Here is a 16,775-nt window from a genome sequence, read left to right on the forward strand (position 1 = left end):
AAATATGAATCTGTCATAACATTTAGTATGTGAAGTGACAAATCCATTAGGAGAGTTGGAATCAAAGGAAAAACCAACAACATATGCCCCTCCAGGAAAATAATAGCTTGAAAAATCGCTTTAGAATAGCCTTAAAAATGGAAATTTTTTTTCTTTCTGGCAAAGAAAACTACATTAGTTAGGAAAAAAAAAAGCAGCAAAATATTCAGACAGATTTTATGGGGAAACCTTAGCAATCCCAATAAAGCCCCTTTTGCTTTGAAGTCAAACGCGTGATTCAGTAAATGACTCATGTTAGCAATTAGAAAATGGTCATTTAGGGCCCTGATTTCTTTTGAGACAAGGAGGGTGAGGGTGGGGAAAGAGACACAATAAATCTTGAGAGGCTTAAAAGGAAGAGCAGGCTAAAGTGTGAACTTTTTATTTCAGCAACGGAAGTGAGAAATCAGTGATTCATTAAAGGAGGGAAAAAGACCTCCATGGAAGCTGGCAAAGAAGGAAAAGGAGCTAATTATGTCTCTTTCCTTTTTACTCTCTCTGACCAGTATATAATCTGCTTTTCCAGGGTCTGCCTGTAGTATATACTTCTTTCCAACCCCTCCACCCAACCCCTCCTCCAGCGGGGGGGAGGGGGAGATCTAGCAGGCAACAAGCTCCAGGTGGCTTTCTCAAGCACTTCACTGCCAAAAAAATAAAATAAAATCCTCCGCTAGAAAACAAGTTTCTTTTTTTTTTTTTTTTTTTAGCTGGGGGGAGGCATGGAAGCCTCCCTAGAGGGGATTGGTTCAGCCTGGAAGACAGGGAAATTAGTAAAGCATGAGTCTCCAAGCCATGCTGGTGGCCGGCGCTCCGAGGAGAAGAACGCTTTAGGAGCAATTAGCAGCGAGCCGAAGGCGGCGGCTGCTGCTGCTGCCGCTGCAGCCCGGAGGAAGCGAGGGCAGCTCCCGAGGCTTCCTCCGCAGCAGGCATCGCTCGCTCCAACTGCAAAAGGGTTTCAGATGTCCCACCGCTGCTTGACCCCCTGCAAATAAGGGTTGACCACCAGAGGCACATCCCACCTCTGACTTGTAATCGCTGACATTTAGGCTTCAGCTTCCAACCTGTTTACAACCAAAGGGGGAGGGAAAGGAAGGGAAGGGGGGGAGACAAGTTGGGATTTTTTCCCTCTCTCTCTCTCTCTTTCTCTCTCTCTGGATTTTTTTTTTTTTTTTTAATACTGTTCTGGAGAATTCAAAGCAAAACAAAGAAACTGCCTCCTCTGGGGTTGTCAGTGAGAAAGGACGAGTTGTGCAACTGGTTTGGGATTTGCAAAAAGGCAAGGGGGTGGGGATCAGAAGAAGGTGCAAAGCCACAAAGTGTGAGTGCATGTGTGTGTGTGTAAAAGGGGTATGTGTGAAAAATCCCTTCCAGCACCCCTTTCCGCTGGTTATTATTTATTTTTTTTGTTGTTGTTGTTGTTCACTTTGCTGTCATCTATTTTTCAGACCTTTCTGCATCTAAGATGGTGAAGAAAGGAGTGAGGAAGAGAACAAAATAACTACTGGGAAGTCTCAAACCAGGTTGGGGAGTGTGTGTGTATGTGGGGGGGTGGGGTGGGGAAGAGAAAAAGGAAAGAGGATTAACCACAGCAACCCCCCCAAAAAAACCAACAGCTCTTTTTTCTGAGGGAGGACTCAAAGGATTAAAAGGCAGCAACTTCTGAGGCGATTTGTCCCCTGAGTTATGGATGTTGGTGCACTTACTTCAGGCCAGATCAGAGCTCAGAGGGATCTAACCAGAAGCAACAACCACCGGCTCTCCACTTGCCTTTTACCAGGTTTTACCCTTCCAGTATGTTTCATTTGATAAGACATTTTCCAGCGCCCAGAGTTTCAGTACAATGTGCAAATGGATACTGACAAATGGTGCCTCAGCCTTTTCCCACCTGCCTTGTTGCTGCTTGCTGCTGCTCTTCTTGGTGTCTTCTGTGCCTGTCACCTGCCATGACCTCGGCCAGGACATGCTGTCCCCGGAGGCCACCAACTCTTCTTCTTCATCATCCTCCTCCTTCCCCTCGTCCTTCTCCTCTCCTTCCAGTGCGGGGAGACACGTGCGGAGCTACAATCACCTCCAAGGAGACGTGCGCAAGAGGAAGCTCTACTCTTACAACAAGTACTTTCTCAAGATCGAGAAGAACGGCAAGGTCAGCGGCACCAAGAAGGAGAACTGCCCCTTCAGTAAGTACCGCTCTGCCGCCGCGCTGCCGAGCCGCGGCTGCCGGCCCCCCCCGAGCGCCCCTGCCGCCGCAGCCCCGGCCCCGGCGCGCCCGAGTCTTCTCGCTGGGGAGGGAAGGAGAAAGTGACGCCTCGGCGGGGAGGGGGCGCGGAGCAGAGGTGGGGTGGGCTCCTATGGGACGCCGTTCCCTGCCAGCCCGTATCTGCAAATCTCTCCCGTTACATTTGTTTTGCAAATGGCTTCGCCGAGCACAGTTTGTTTCTTTGCCTGGCAGAAGAGCAAATTAGAAAGATTTGTAAGGATGTGGCGCGGAGGGGGGGGGGGGGGGGGGGCATTGTGTCCCGAATCTGAAAATCATTATCCCCTTCATTAAAGTGCCTTGACGAGAACGCTGTATTGAAACAATGCATCGATTTCCCCCGCGCACACACACGCTGCTCCCCGAGCCGCACAAGAGCTGCCTGCTCCGCGCTCCCTCTGCCCCGACCCCGCGACGGGTTTTTTTTCCTTCGGGCCGGGATTTTGGCCCGGGTGCGCTCTCTGCCCTGGGGGTGCCCGGCCGGCTCTGGAGCCGGTGCGCGGCCGCGCAGCCGCCCGCGGTGAGGCGATGCCGGTGCGTGCCGCGTCCCTGGCGCGCGCGCTGCGCCCCGCCGCCGCGCGCTCCCGGGCTGCAGCGCCGCGATACCGCTACTCGCTGCATTGTAAACATCTGGGGCTGGGTTCGCACAGACCTCACACGCATTTCATTGTCATTTTTTTTTTTAAAAAAGAAATTATTTCAAAGTAAAAGTCGTACGGCTGTTTCCATGGCTGAAGTTTCGAGCTTTTCTGTAGTACTAATTAGGCTTTTAATAATAGCATGCTTCTGGTAATGTATTTTCGGCTGTCAGTGCTAGAAATGTAACCTTTATTCGGTTTTCCTGCCTGTGCAATCTCAAATTGAAGTAATGTAGTAAATCACAATATATTGCATTGTAACTCTTGAGTGACTGCGTCCCACTATAGTAGCATGCTGAGAAAGTAAGGTCTGTTATGCAAGTGTTGAAGGGAACTCTCTGACTTGCTTCACTGGTGGAGAACCGCATTTTGGTTCTTGGGTGGTTTTACATAAATCCAGATAAACCTGGGGATACATCTTCTGTTAAATTAAGAGCTTACTTAAGTAGATCCCTTCTTAGCTAATGTGTAAAGTATGGAGTACTTCAGCAGGTTGCCACGCTGTATGGTAGATGTTACTGTGAATTCAGCTGTATTTCTGTTAAATACCCATAATATAGGTTTACAAACTGGGAGGAGAGGGCTGCTGTATCATATGTCAGACCTTCACTCGCTCCACCTTACAACTTCGTGCTTTATCATGTGCTTAATGTTTGTAAAAAACTTTAGATGTCAAAGCAGCTGAATCTTACTACCTCCCTTTCTATACTTCATAGAAAGCCAAATTCTTGAAAAACAGAGCTGCTATGAAGGCTTCACTTTGGTGAATTTGTGTGGAATGAGGTCCTAGCACTGTATTTCTTAGATTACTTTTGTTTGTGGAGGAGAACAGCATCATTCCCCTAAAATGGGATTCTGACAGCTTTTTGTGCATCTCTGAGAACACCAGCCATTCTGTGCAGAACATTGCTGCCAAAAAGGCTATAAGGGGCCAGTCTGACGACAGTGTACTCAGAGAAGTAAGTACCTATCTGAGCAGTCCCACTTAGCCAGCAGAACTGGCTAAGTGAGTGAAGCTGCATACATGCGTGAGCTTCTGCAAGATCATGCCAATAAGAGGTAGAATACACTGAAATGCACATAGACATCTTTCTGCTCTTTCAGTCTACATGCAACTATAGGGTGTGATTCTTTTTCCTAGTTTTACAGCTAGTGCATCAGAATAAGTTTTGGCATTCTTGCTAATGTCATGATTATTGTCATATCTGCAGAGTATCTACTGAAAGAGAAAAGAATGTAATTTGTTTCATATAAAACCAAAACAATGGCTTTATTATACATAGTTGTATCCTGTCCTTCAAGTTTATGTGCAGTGAAGAAAGGACTCCCATCATCTTAAAACTTGCAACTTGCCAACCACACTTACATCACAAAGTCAGACCTAGTATAAAACATATTTAAATACAAAACAATTAGAATCTTGCTAGCAGAAGATAAGTCAAACAGTTGTATGTTCTTTTTTAATAGTCATTATGATTTGCAGTGTGAAATTGTGTTTTCTGTAAAAGTACATCGTCGGAGATCACTTAAGAATATATTTGCTCTGCCTTTATTTCAAGGGTGTCTGTGTAGCAAAATGTTGCCAGTGATTCACAAAATCTATGCTTTTCATAACCTGACGTGTAGCTGTGCCATTATAATGCTGCCATAATCCCCAGCTGGACTGATTCCATGCAAATATGTGGTATCTTTAAGATAGTCTAAAATATCTAATTACATGTGAATAGATTTCTGCCATGCCAGCCCACTAGATTGTAGCCTGTTTAACATTAAAGGCTATTTAATCTCTAATATAAGTTCCTCTTTCGAAACCATGCTTTCCTAAACAAATAATAGTGACTATTCACACACAAGACTTCGAAATATTCTAATTTGGAGGCTAATTTTCTTTTTCTCATATGCTAATGTTTAAAATCCATTTATGCTGCAGTAAAGCCTTATCTGTAGGGCTGTAAGGTCATGATATGTTGTGTAATTAGACAACAGCTTTCATGGCTGGATGCCAATTAAGCACTGTCAAGTAAGAAGAACAGTTGGAGAAAGTCAGAATAAACATTCAGAAAACAGAATTTAGTCTCCAGCCTTTAAATGGCTCAAGCAGCATTTATAGATTTGCTCTATAAATACTGTGCAGAGTGTGCTAAATTAAAGTTTACTCTGGCAGATGTTTTCCAACTTGATTGCTTGGAACTATTCCATCAGCCTTTCTCTACCTATAGGGTAATAGGAAGAGAGGTGGCTTCTGACTGCTCTGTCAGGAGGCTGGGGGAACTTGCAGCATTTGGCATAGCTGGAGGGTGTCTGTCACTACGTAGAAGTAGGACACTTTTCAGGTTTTGTTTTATTGTTCCTTACATCTGGAAGTTTGTTCTCAAAATGCAACTACTAGCTCGTTCCGTAGCACCACAGCTGTGAAGTCCCTTGCCCCTGTTCTTGATAGAGCCATTTGCATGCATGAATAAGGAGAGCTTTACTGCTTTCTGGTGTCTTAAGTACTTATTGGGGGAAAAACAACCCCAAAAAGCCTCCAAAGAGCAATTACAAAAGCTTTCACTATAACTTGAGATCTGGGATGACCAAGAGAAGCTTAAGCTGTATATTAAAATGGAGAAACAACTGCATGCATGCAGATTCTGACTTTACTTGCACTCAGAAAGCTTTGTGAAACTCTTTGGGTTTAATGGATGGCATGCATTGGGCTATATGATATATGATAAGCTGGTTCAGGAAAACTTGAACATATTTTCGAGTATTATACTATTTTCAATTGACTTTCAAGGCAACAGTTAATAGCACTATGAAGCACACAGACTTCAAATTTATAGGACAGATCTTAGTAGCTGAAGAACAGTAACACAGTATGTGTTGCTTAATGGAGGAGTTCTGCCTGAGCAAGGATTGCAGGATCAGGCCCATTATTTAGGTACGTGTTTAGGGAGTGGAGTCTGTGTCACTGGGCCTGGATATTAGTGGGAAGAATTGCTGGAGCGATTCCTGCGGGCTTTGGACCAGCAGTGCTATGCAAAACCTACGGTAGATGGCGGCACAGCCACTGCCTGGTGTCACCTCTGCTCGAAGTAGGTGGACAAGAAGGGGCTGGATCCTCAGCTGTATGAGTTAATTTAGCTCAAGCAAAACTAAAAGGGCTTACAGCAGCTGAGATTCTATTAATTGGCCTTTTGAGCATCCAAAGTGGATTAATCCAAACAGTGCAAAGGCACTGCAATTGCAGAGTAAGAGTGTTCACTCTTTCATCATGAAATAATTAGCTACTTCTCACGAGCTAACCTATTCCAGGCTTCTCCCTTGAGTATGCAATTATCTTTTATACATAGCTTTAGGATCTGCTGAAGTCCCTGATAGTCTTTGGTTTTGCTTTAGTTAGTGTGGGATCAGATTAGCAACGTAGTGACCAATAGCAAAGTTTTGAGCCTCATTCTGTAGCCCGAAAGATTGTAAACAACCGCTCTAATTACTAGAAATGCTGAACATTACTACTGAGAGTTTTAACTGTGTGCATATATACATGATATATAAATACAGATTTATACTACATATTGGGTTTATAAATAAAATAGCATTAAAAGTGTTTTGATTAAGTATACTTGGTTTGCTACTTAGTTTTTTGATTATATCCTGGGTGTAATAAAATCATAAAGCTTGCTAGGTACCTTAACCTGAGCTGTAAAGCTCAAACCAGATTAGAATACTTGATAAAATATGTTCTTTTGCTACTGAACGATTTTTAAGCTAGCTTTTTGGGATTATCAACTCCTCATAAGCTGGTGTTTTTAAATTAATGTGAGAACTTTTCTCTGTTTTTCTGAAGGCTGATTAGTAGGCATATGTGTTTTATTGTTTTATTCTCTATAGAGATCTGGTTTATTTTTTTACCAATCAAAAAGACTTAAAATAGGAAATAATACTGTTTTAGTGAAGTAATTTGAATCTTAGGTTCTTTAATATGAAATGTATAATTTCGTATGGAAATGATTTCGCACTTTAAGTCTTTTTTTTTTTTCTTTCCCTTCTGCAGAACTCAGTTACGTAATTTATAGCCAGCAGTATACAACCTTAGGCACTTAGGATTTATGAATGTGGAAAGAATATTGTACTATTTAACGTCTACATGACACTCTTCTCTTACCCTTACTGCATTCCTGCCTTGTGGACCCTCCATGCTGATACTGTAGCCCTGTCATAAATCTGTTCAAAATATACAGTTGTAAGAAGTCTTTTTGTCTTCATAAATCTAACTTATAGCCACTTGTGAAAAAAAGAAAGAGTTAGAGGCAATTGGAAGTTTGTTCTTCTTAAAACCTCAGAAGAAAGAAACCAAGGGGCGTGCAGGCTTGTAGATGCCGTGCTGCTGTTTTCATGGGAGGGTTCTCAGGTAGTGGCTTGGTCAAAGCTTCCCTTGAAGATGGCATTAGCTGAGTGAGCACTATAGAATGTGCTTACACTTCTGAAACATCTTGGATGCATTCACTCATAGGATAAGATCCTCTGTTTTGAAACAAGGCATTTTAAGATGACTTTCAGATGTCTTTGAGCAGTGTGTGTGAATAGGGGCCTTTTCACTTCAAATGGGAGTCAGATCAGATCCTGCAATAGGGGAGTTTTCATTTGTTCCCTAGAGCCTTTCATTTTGGAAAAGGAAAAACCCTTCTATGAGCAAATCTTGTTAACTTGTGTGCCTTAAATTAAAAATAGCAGGTACCTATGTGAACATAGGGCAACATCTCCTGTCATGGTGGATTCCTAACTTTTCTTCTGAGCAAGTAATATAATTGCACAAGGAAGCTTCTAAATAGGAAAAAAAAAACTTTCTGAACAATATTGCATTTCTATTCTTAAGCTTAATATTTGGGATGAGAGATATGGTGTCAGCAAAACAGAGTAATTATTCGGTCAACTTGGGATTTGTTATAACTCCCTCTTCATGGCCTGTTTTTGTTTGTTTGTTTTTCTGTTTTCTGAAGAGCCTTCTGAATCAAGCTCTTAATGTCTCTTCTTCCCCAAAATAGCACCAAGTTGAAACTTCAGTTTGCACATTTTGAACACTTGCTACGATTTCTTGCAGTCACCATAAGATAATGAACTACCTTATCCTAATATTCTGGGTTTATCATCTAATGACCTCTTTGCCACTTTGAGCAGCACAAATAGTTTGAATGTTTATCAACATTAGCAACCACCGTCAGCTTGATGAGACTGCATGGAAAAATAACCTTTGCTTGCTTTGGGCTATGAAAACCAAATTATAAGATCAGAAATGGAGGATGCATTTAGTTAACTGTAGCACACTTACGTTTCTCGGTCAGTAGGTATACTAGTACCGCTAGTCTAACTGTACGTACTTATGAAACAAATTCTCTTTCTTTTGCTTCTACAACTCATTTTGATGCAATATTTTAATATCTTGCAACCTTTCATTGCTCAGATGTTTTGAACACAAAAAAGTAGTTAATGGTACTTGCAACCATTAGTTCTGTTAACTAGTAAGATCCTTTCCTAGCTGTATTAATTGCTTCTGTTTCTAGTGCCAATTTGTTGTAAAACATCTCTGTTAGTTACAACATAGTAAAAAGGAGACAGAAAACACTATTATATGAAGTTTTGAAAAGTCAGCCTGGGAAAACTCTCTGTGTTTATGAAGAAAATTAAAATCTTCAACGGTAGAAGTGAGGAGAAAGTGGCTTAATCTTTAATCACTGAATGGATATTAAAACTGAATTAGCTGAGTGGATTATTAAAACTGAGTATGCTACTTCATGAGTACAGTGCAACAAATGGAAGTTGCAGGGGGAAAAAATGGTTACAAGTGAGCCAGGTCACATGCTAAATAATGGCTTTAAAGGCACTCTTTGCTTTTAAATTAGGTCACTTCTGTTCTTTCTTTGAACATTCAGTTCTAATTGCAACAGTAAATCAACGAATACACTCAAAGTAGATTCCCATGTAAGGTGGACAACTGGACAGTGCCTTTTTACTGCTACTAACACGTGCATCCAATTACTGGGTTGATATACTCACAGTGTCAACTGTAAAGCATTCCCCTATTTTATAGTTAGTCTAAAGAATTATTAGTCTGTCCCCTTTCACATTTACCTCTAAATAATCTGTCAGTAGTGTATATCTTCTACAGTTAAAGAGGAATTTTCACACACATCGAAGCTGACTCAAGAAAAAGGAAATGTTGAAACTACACCAAAAGGTTTCATTCCTTTTCTCCCTCCCCCCTTCTGTAACTTCTGATGTTGTGCAAGAGAGGAGGCGGCTATGGATACTAGAAACATGAATGCTCATGAATTTTATATAAAAACAAAGATCAGATCTTTCATAAACCTTGATTTAGTAAAGCAATATGATGCCTACTCCTTTCATGGTGGAAAACATATGTGAAGGACAATAAACTTAGTTGGTTTTTGCAGTTCCTGACTCCTCTTCCTACATGGGAAGCAGAGGTGAAAATGGGGGGCTGAGGAGTCTAGTTGCTCTTCCTTCTTCTGCCACTGATATTAAAGGTTCAAACATTGCATAGAAATAAAGGAAATGTAAGTTTTCTTTCAGGTTCCTGATGCACATCTGTGCAGCTGTAGTCAGTGTGTGTGGGAGTTCGGGGGAAAATGCTGAAGCATTTTGGAAGCATTCAGGATGTTGTTTAATTGGAATTAAGGCATGGTGCTAAGTGGAGGCTGGGTATAAATCAATGATATCGTGCCCGCATTAGAGGAAGGGGATGGGAAGTGTGACGAGTGCCAGAGCAACACTAGAAAGGATGACAAGAAAGAAATTGGGGCAGCATGTGTCTTGAGTGGGAGAGAAGTGGGGAGAGGGGGAGCTTGGCTTACCCATTTTGGCAGCTGTGAACTGTCAGTGATGTTGAATTGTCCTGTCTTATCTGACTCCATCATCAGTTTGCTCACAGACTGAACATATGAAGCCATTAAGGTGCCTGTTGAATTTGTCTAAAAGTGTGTAATCGGTGTTGGGATGTAAACTTTTCCCACCCCCAATTTCATTGTGTCTTCTCTGACCTGTTCTATAGATACTAGACACTATTTGGAACATGCTCTGGAATTCTCTTCTTCACATTATCCTCTTCAAGAGGATTAATAACCTGCTTTATTCCTAATGTCAAAGTCAGTACCGACTACTTGCAAGCAAAAAGGTGGACAAACTTGCCCTTGTTAGTAATAAGCTATTTAAAGCAGCTACAAACAAACCTGTGTTAAAGAAGAAAAAAATGGGGATTTTGTTTGGTTGGTTTTTCTTCAATTTTTCACTATGCTAGTACTATCCACTATATTTGCTATGAAAAACATACATGATGAAGGACATCAAGATATCCTAAACTTCTAAGTGTTTTAATCTTTTGAGAGTGGAATAGGGTATTTTTATGACTGATATGCTTAGTGTTATCAAGTATGTTATATTTTGTAAGCTTATCTTTAAGATTTGAAGTAGTTATACGGTTACAAGTTCATATATTCAGTAACTGTTTGTTACTACAGTGAGCAAGGGAATATGTGCTCACTGGCATATGGGATGACTGTATTTAATATGAAGTGGTTTTTATAAGACCGCAGTTTTAATGTCTTCTTTTCATACATTTTTATGACATTTTAGGAGATGCTAAAGCTCTTGATGTTCACTGAAAGAGTCTCTTGACTTCAACAGAACAAAGTTTGTTCTCTGTATATGTCCCAGATACTTATTTTTTCCCCATGGTTTTCCTAGACATAAACATTAGAAGTGTAAACTACGTCAGTCTGGAAGTACCTCTCTCATCTGCATGAATTATCTTGGTCCCTGTGGCACCTGTCCCTTGGAGGCAAGGAAGCTAATGAAAGCCTTCCCCTGAACTGTAACCTTAGCTGACTTCACTGTGTCTTTCTCCCCTGCCTTGGGGGAAGCAGAGCAGTGCACGTGGCCCACGTTCTGATGACAGGACACCTTTCCTTTGTCAAAACACTAGTGCTAATAACTGCAATACAGAAATTGTGTGCTCACTGAGGATCTGTAACTGCAAAACTAATGGTAACATGAAAAGGAGCAGCGGAAAAAGTCTAGAGCTAACCACGTGAGCCGAGCTGTGGCTGCTGTTTGTTAGTCTGCTTTAAGGTCTAGGCCTGATTGCTGAACTGGCTCTTCAGATGCTCCCGTAAAAGATATACGTGTGGTTTTGGTGCTACCCTAACCAGGTAACTGGGTCAGCAGTAGGTAATTTGGCCAAAGGGCTGGGCTAAGGTACCACCGTATGTAAACTGGAGCAGAAAGTTAGTACGAGCTGAGTTTCACCGGCTGTTCTGAGGTACAACCAGATATCCAAACCAATGCAAGCTGTTTAAATTATCACTTTACCTGGTTCTGACAGATATAGCTTGGAAAGTGAGTAGCGTGTAAGAAATGGAAGGAAATTATGATTGTTTCAGCTTCTTACAGGTGAAGATGCTGGGTGAAGACATGTTGTGCAAGTAAGCCAATTATTGCAAACAGTAACATTTACTGTCATGTCTGTTAGCTTTTATTCACAGACCAGCATCACCTCTGCTTCCATGAGCACACACAAGCAATGACTCAATTCTTATGGCAATGCATAGTTTAAACCACTTCAGCAGCTAAAACCAATGTTAGCACTGGGAGGTGCAAATTATGCCCTTTCTGAGGCCCAGAAGTGGATTCAATTCTAGCAGTTTTGCTGCTTCCCTTGGGTTTTGCTTTGTGGACAGCCCTAGTCCTAGGCCAAGGAGGATGGAGGGAGATGCTGAGATCATGCAGACTGGCAATTCTATCCGTCCCAGCAATGATCATGTTTCCTATTGCCAACATATGGTGGGAGCTACTGCAGGACAAGGGGAGGAGGACAATACTAACAAAAATCTCTGCACGAAGTACTGTGTAGAGAAATGGACCATTTTCGTCACAGCTTCATGTGCCTGAATAACCTGAGGAGTGGTAATTGGAACCCAGTCTGTATATCCCATGGCATTTAGACTATGTAACAGCTATATATTACTTCTTCCTTGGTACCTCCTTTTCTCATATGGCATAAACCAGTCAAGAACAGTGACTGCCCATTGTTTCAAAGCTGATGATTGTGTATTAAGGAGCTACAAGACTGAACCCACTGACATTGCTAAAAATATTTTAAGATCACTGTATGGAAGACACAGAATGATTACTATTAATAAATGCCATGTGTAAAATACCTTACTATAGGGCTTTGCATGAGGAAATGAGTTTCAGCTAGATGGTATACCTTACAGAACAGCTGTAAGGTATAGATTGGAACTAAAGGTCAAGGTTGCAACTAAATTGGTTGGGAAAGAAAAGGTCCAACACCAACTTTCTTTGTAGAAGAGTTAGTGGGTTTTTTGAGCTTTAGAAAGATTCTTAATGACCACAATGGATTTTTTTACCAAAACAACGCATAAAGGCTGGAATAATGATGTAGGATGTGGGAAACTAAAGGCTCATGTCCTTCACCATGTGCTGTGAAGATACCCTGGGCATAAAGGGAGCTGGGGGACTCTTCTGAGTTCCCTGAGCTCCTCCTGCTGACAGTCAAGCAACATAGAGGAGGAATCTGCTTAAAGGGAGAGGGAACAAGACTGAACAATTTGGCACAAGGATAGTCTGCGGGAACTAAGCTTTGAGTATAGGGAATGCCATAAAGTGTTAGGTATTATGAAATATGAGGTCCTATATATGTTTGTTATCCATTGTACCCCAAAATTTATAAATATATTTGACACTAATCTCTCTTTGGCTCTTTGCTGCCTATAAAATGAGGATAGTAATACTTCCTACATGAGCAAGGGTGTTATGAAAACAAATTATTTGTGAAACACACCACTAACACTGTGATAAGTGCCAGGGAAAAAAAAAAACACCCAGATAGTAATCATTCTCTTTTTACAGAAAGGTTTGGATATAAGGAATAGCAAGGGCAGTTTTGTCCTCTTATAGATCAGGAAAGAGTAGGCTACTTCTTAACTCTAGTAGACTTAGGTGTTTATCTTTTGACTAGAGAAAACTTAAGATTCCCCAGGAAAAAAATTATTCTATAGCCTCTCTTGCAAGCACTCTGTCAAGATTACTCAACAAATTTGTTGCATAGCATAATACAAAAGTTAATGGCAAAATAGCTTCTAACCAAACAGTATGGGCGTAGGCACAATTGGATCTGTGCTTCTGTCAAGCTGAGCTCTAGATCTGGTTGTGCTGCATAAACATTATAGTCATGAGCGATGCCAAAATTTATCTTGCTTTAAAGGTCAGAACATGAGGATGTTTCAACTCAAGGATTTGTATAATTTCGATGATTAAACAGTTAAAATATAATTGCGATTTCACTCTCTTCTCTTCACTGTCAGGCCTGTCAGTCAAAGAAACTTGAGCATGATGTCCACGTAGTATTTATTGTATTTGGCCCTATTATATATTTTTGGGACTTCCTTAATTTCCCTGAAATGCTGTCTATGTGTTGGAGTTAAGCTACTGGAATTATTTGTTTGGTTTTTATTTCTTTTCCTACCATTTTTTTATTATTGATATTCCACTTTAGTGTCACAGACATTATTCTTTCAGTTTAATTTATTACAGTTATTTTACATGTCACAACTTCTCTTTGAAATGACAGCCATCCAAGTTGAAGTCTTTTCAACTTTAGTGAAAACACATATAATGAGGCTGACACTTGGCTCATGTGGTATTAATCTGGTCTTTTGGTCATTTCTTCTGTGTCTCCTGCTGCAGTCTGCTCTCAAAAAGACATATCTGCAGCTGGGGAGTACATAAGATTAACTTCCGCCTCGCTGTGGCTTCTTGCCTCAGACCACACACCAAATAATTCCTCAAAGCATTATCCAGATTTGCTCAAAATTCACCATGCTTGGTTCATTCCTTCAGTTCTGCCACACATGCATTTGTGGACTCTGCTTGCAGCTGATTCTGCTTATGAAACAGGAAACGTTTTGCAAAGATGAGGATTTGGAGACAAACACTATTGTAAAATATCCATAATAATTTTTCTGTGGAACTCTTCCCTTTTTGGTTTTGCTGCTTTTATAAATGTACGTAGTAGACCATAAGGGTCAGCAAGATGTAATCTTTTTGTTTTCAACTGTATTCAGGGTGTAACAAAGACTGATGTAGCTTTTCAATACAACTGAACTATAGCAACTCCTGCCTCCAAAATGAAATAAAAAAAAAAGCCCATCACAGTGCTTATATTCAGGAAGATCTTTAGTGCTGTCTGAACTATTAAATTCAATAATGCTACAAAAAAATTGCCACTGTGCAGATGGAGGAAGTGTTAGTCAGCTCTCATAAGAGCTGATAACCAGGGACCTCCTAACCTTAATCACAGTTTAAAAACCTTAAGAAGATGTGAAGAGTATGAGTACCTGTGCTCACACACCAATGCAGACTCAAGAAGCATCTGTAACAATGAGCAGGAAAACCAGTATGTAAAGACATCTAACTACTTTCTGTTACCTTGTGCTTGATGCAAGAAGATACAGCTGAGATTACCAGACTCATCTCATTAAGTCCATAATGGGGATGGGAACATAATTTCGGTTTTTGAGTAAACTTCAGTCTGGCATTTTCTAATATTCATATTGTTGGTTTTTCAACTAAGTATTTTTTCATGGTAGTTTCAGAATTTTTCTGCTTTTCACAGTAGCCCTAACTGAAGACCACACTTACATTTTCAGCTGTAATCCTTGTGCAGCTATTCCTGTGAGCACTTCTGAGAGCTCTTTCTATTGAGTTTATGATGTAAAAGCTCTCAAGATATGAAACATCTTGAGAATAAGTAGAAATCTGTGTCATTATTGCAGTATTTGGACACATTAGATCAATATCTTCAGGACCATAGCATACGTTTTACCTAGCAAAGGATGACAAATGTTAGAGACTTCTAGATATCTAATAATAATTTCAGAATTTAGTCAGTTAAAGAACGTATCTCATTCTCCTGTTCCAATAAATACCTCGCTAATGAATCCTAGTTAACATGACCTTGTAGCAGAGTTTTTTGCTGTTGCGCTTTTCTTTTTTTTTTTGCATTCCTTATCCAAATGGTAGATTTGTTTTCTGATTTTGAAGGAGAGCTGATACTCACAAGTCATATGTCACAAGCCACTAAAAGTGTCAAAATCTTACAGCAGGCCCTTGGTGGCTTGTTAATCTCTCCTTTTTTTCCCTCTACTTTTTTTAAAGGAAACACACTAATTCACTTAAATATAATGAGAGCCATGCTTGCCATAGCCTACTTTTTAAACAGTGTCAGCCCAAGAAAGATCTGTCTTATTTCTTCATCTCTTTTTCTTGGCTCCAACAATTAAACACAAAGCTGAAAAATACAGGTTTTTGTAGCAGAGCTATTTTGTACGTCAAATGAGAAATGGAGGCTGCTGTTTTCATAACAGAAAAATATACAAGTTTTAGGTTAGGGAAGTTTTTCTTTTCCTTTGTGCCCCCCCGTCTAAATTATCATCAGCAACCTGCAAAAGATAAACCTCTATGTTAAACAGGGCGACCAGATGTATGTTTAACCTCTTGCCCTCATTTTTCTAATTGGCTTCCATTAGGAACAAAAAGTTAAAATATCTCTAAACAAAAATAACTGATATGGTAAGGTGAACTTTTCAACTGGATAAGAGCTCTTTTGAAAAAGACAGTATTACAGAGTGCTGTGTTAGGCTGTTTTACTGTAGTGGACATCTATACTCGGAACAATAACTCCAAGTTTACTTTTGATAAGTAGTGGCAGAAAGTTTGTCGAGTCGCAGCAAAAATGAAAGTAACAACTAGTTAAAATTCTTATGTCTTAAGACATAAGACATAGAAGTATCTTAAGACATAGAAGTATCATGCTACAGATCTTAGGTTCGCTATTCAGTGTTAGACTTTTTCATCTCTAAAGACATTAGCTAACCAAATCTTGAAATATGGCTGTATTATTTTCCCATTCCTCAGAGACAGGGACCGAGACAGAGAGTTTAAAGACCAGGATTTTATTTCTTTTATCTTCATTCAAGCTTATTCCACCATAAATCCCTGGACTGATGACTCTACTCTGTTCATTATTTTGTGTTCACAATACAAAGGATGACATTCATGCTCTTAATAGAAATAGGAATTGAAGGTTAAAGTGTAACACTGTTTATTTTGCACAGCACAGTATGTCTCCAACATAGATGTACATGTATGACAGATTAAATGACAACTTTAACACCAGTTAAAGATACAGAAAGTAGAAGAAAAGCCTACAGAAGTAGGCTACAGACTGAAAAGAGACAATAGGCAATTCTGTCTAAAGACAGAAAGTGTTGGAAAGTGTTTTCTCTTGGTAAAAATGCCCATCAGCCAGTGGTGTCAAGAAAATTGGCAATGTTTGAAAATGAGTTGTTCTTAATGAGCAAAGCTAGGAGCTGCTGGTAACCCATAAGCTATCCTTTGGAAGAGATTAGGAACTGAGTTTGGTTTATCATGACAGATAAATATTTTAAGTACTGTTAATGTATTCACTACAGATACCAGCTGGAGAAAGTCTGAAAATGAGCAGATTTTGCATATGGATTCTAAATTCGTAATTTTAATTGCTTCCTTCTGATATTGTTAAGCTTTTATGGATAAGTTAGTGTTTAGGAGAGATTTAACTGAAGAAAAGGTATTCACCCAGGAACAAAAGAAAATTTCCTACAGAAAGGCAGGAGAAACAGGTCTGACACTGAAAAAATGAAGAGACTATTGCAATCAGGGAATCACTACCAGAAGTGAGTGGGTAGAGGAAAAGCCCTCCAGCAACTTGTTCTAACTGCTGGACG

General features: G+C 40.2%; 1 protein-coding gene across 1 annotated transcript in view; it reads left to right on the forward strand.

Moving 5' to 3' along the window:
- Positions 1-1,221: 1,221 nt before the first annotated feature.
- Positions 1,222-16,775, forward strand: part of FGF10 (fibroblast growth factor 10) — a 65,425-nt gene continuing 49,871 nt past the window's right edge. The window contains exon 1 of the mRNA XM_075136609.1: positions 1,222-2,216. Coding sequence (XP_074992710.1) covers positions 1,880-2,216 — 337 coding nt within the window. The 5' untranslated portion in view covers positions 1,222-1,879. The remainder of the gene's footprint in view (positions 2,217-16,775) is intronic.

This window comes from Calonectris borealis, chromosome Z (assembly GCF_964195595.1).
Source record: "Calonectris borealis chromosome Z, bCalBor7.hap1.2, whole genome shotgun sequence".
Lineage (NCBI taxonomy): Eukaryota > Metazoa > Chordata > Aves > Procellariiformes > Procellariidae > Calonectris > Calonectris borealis.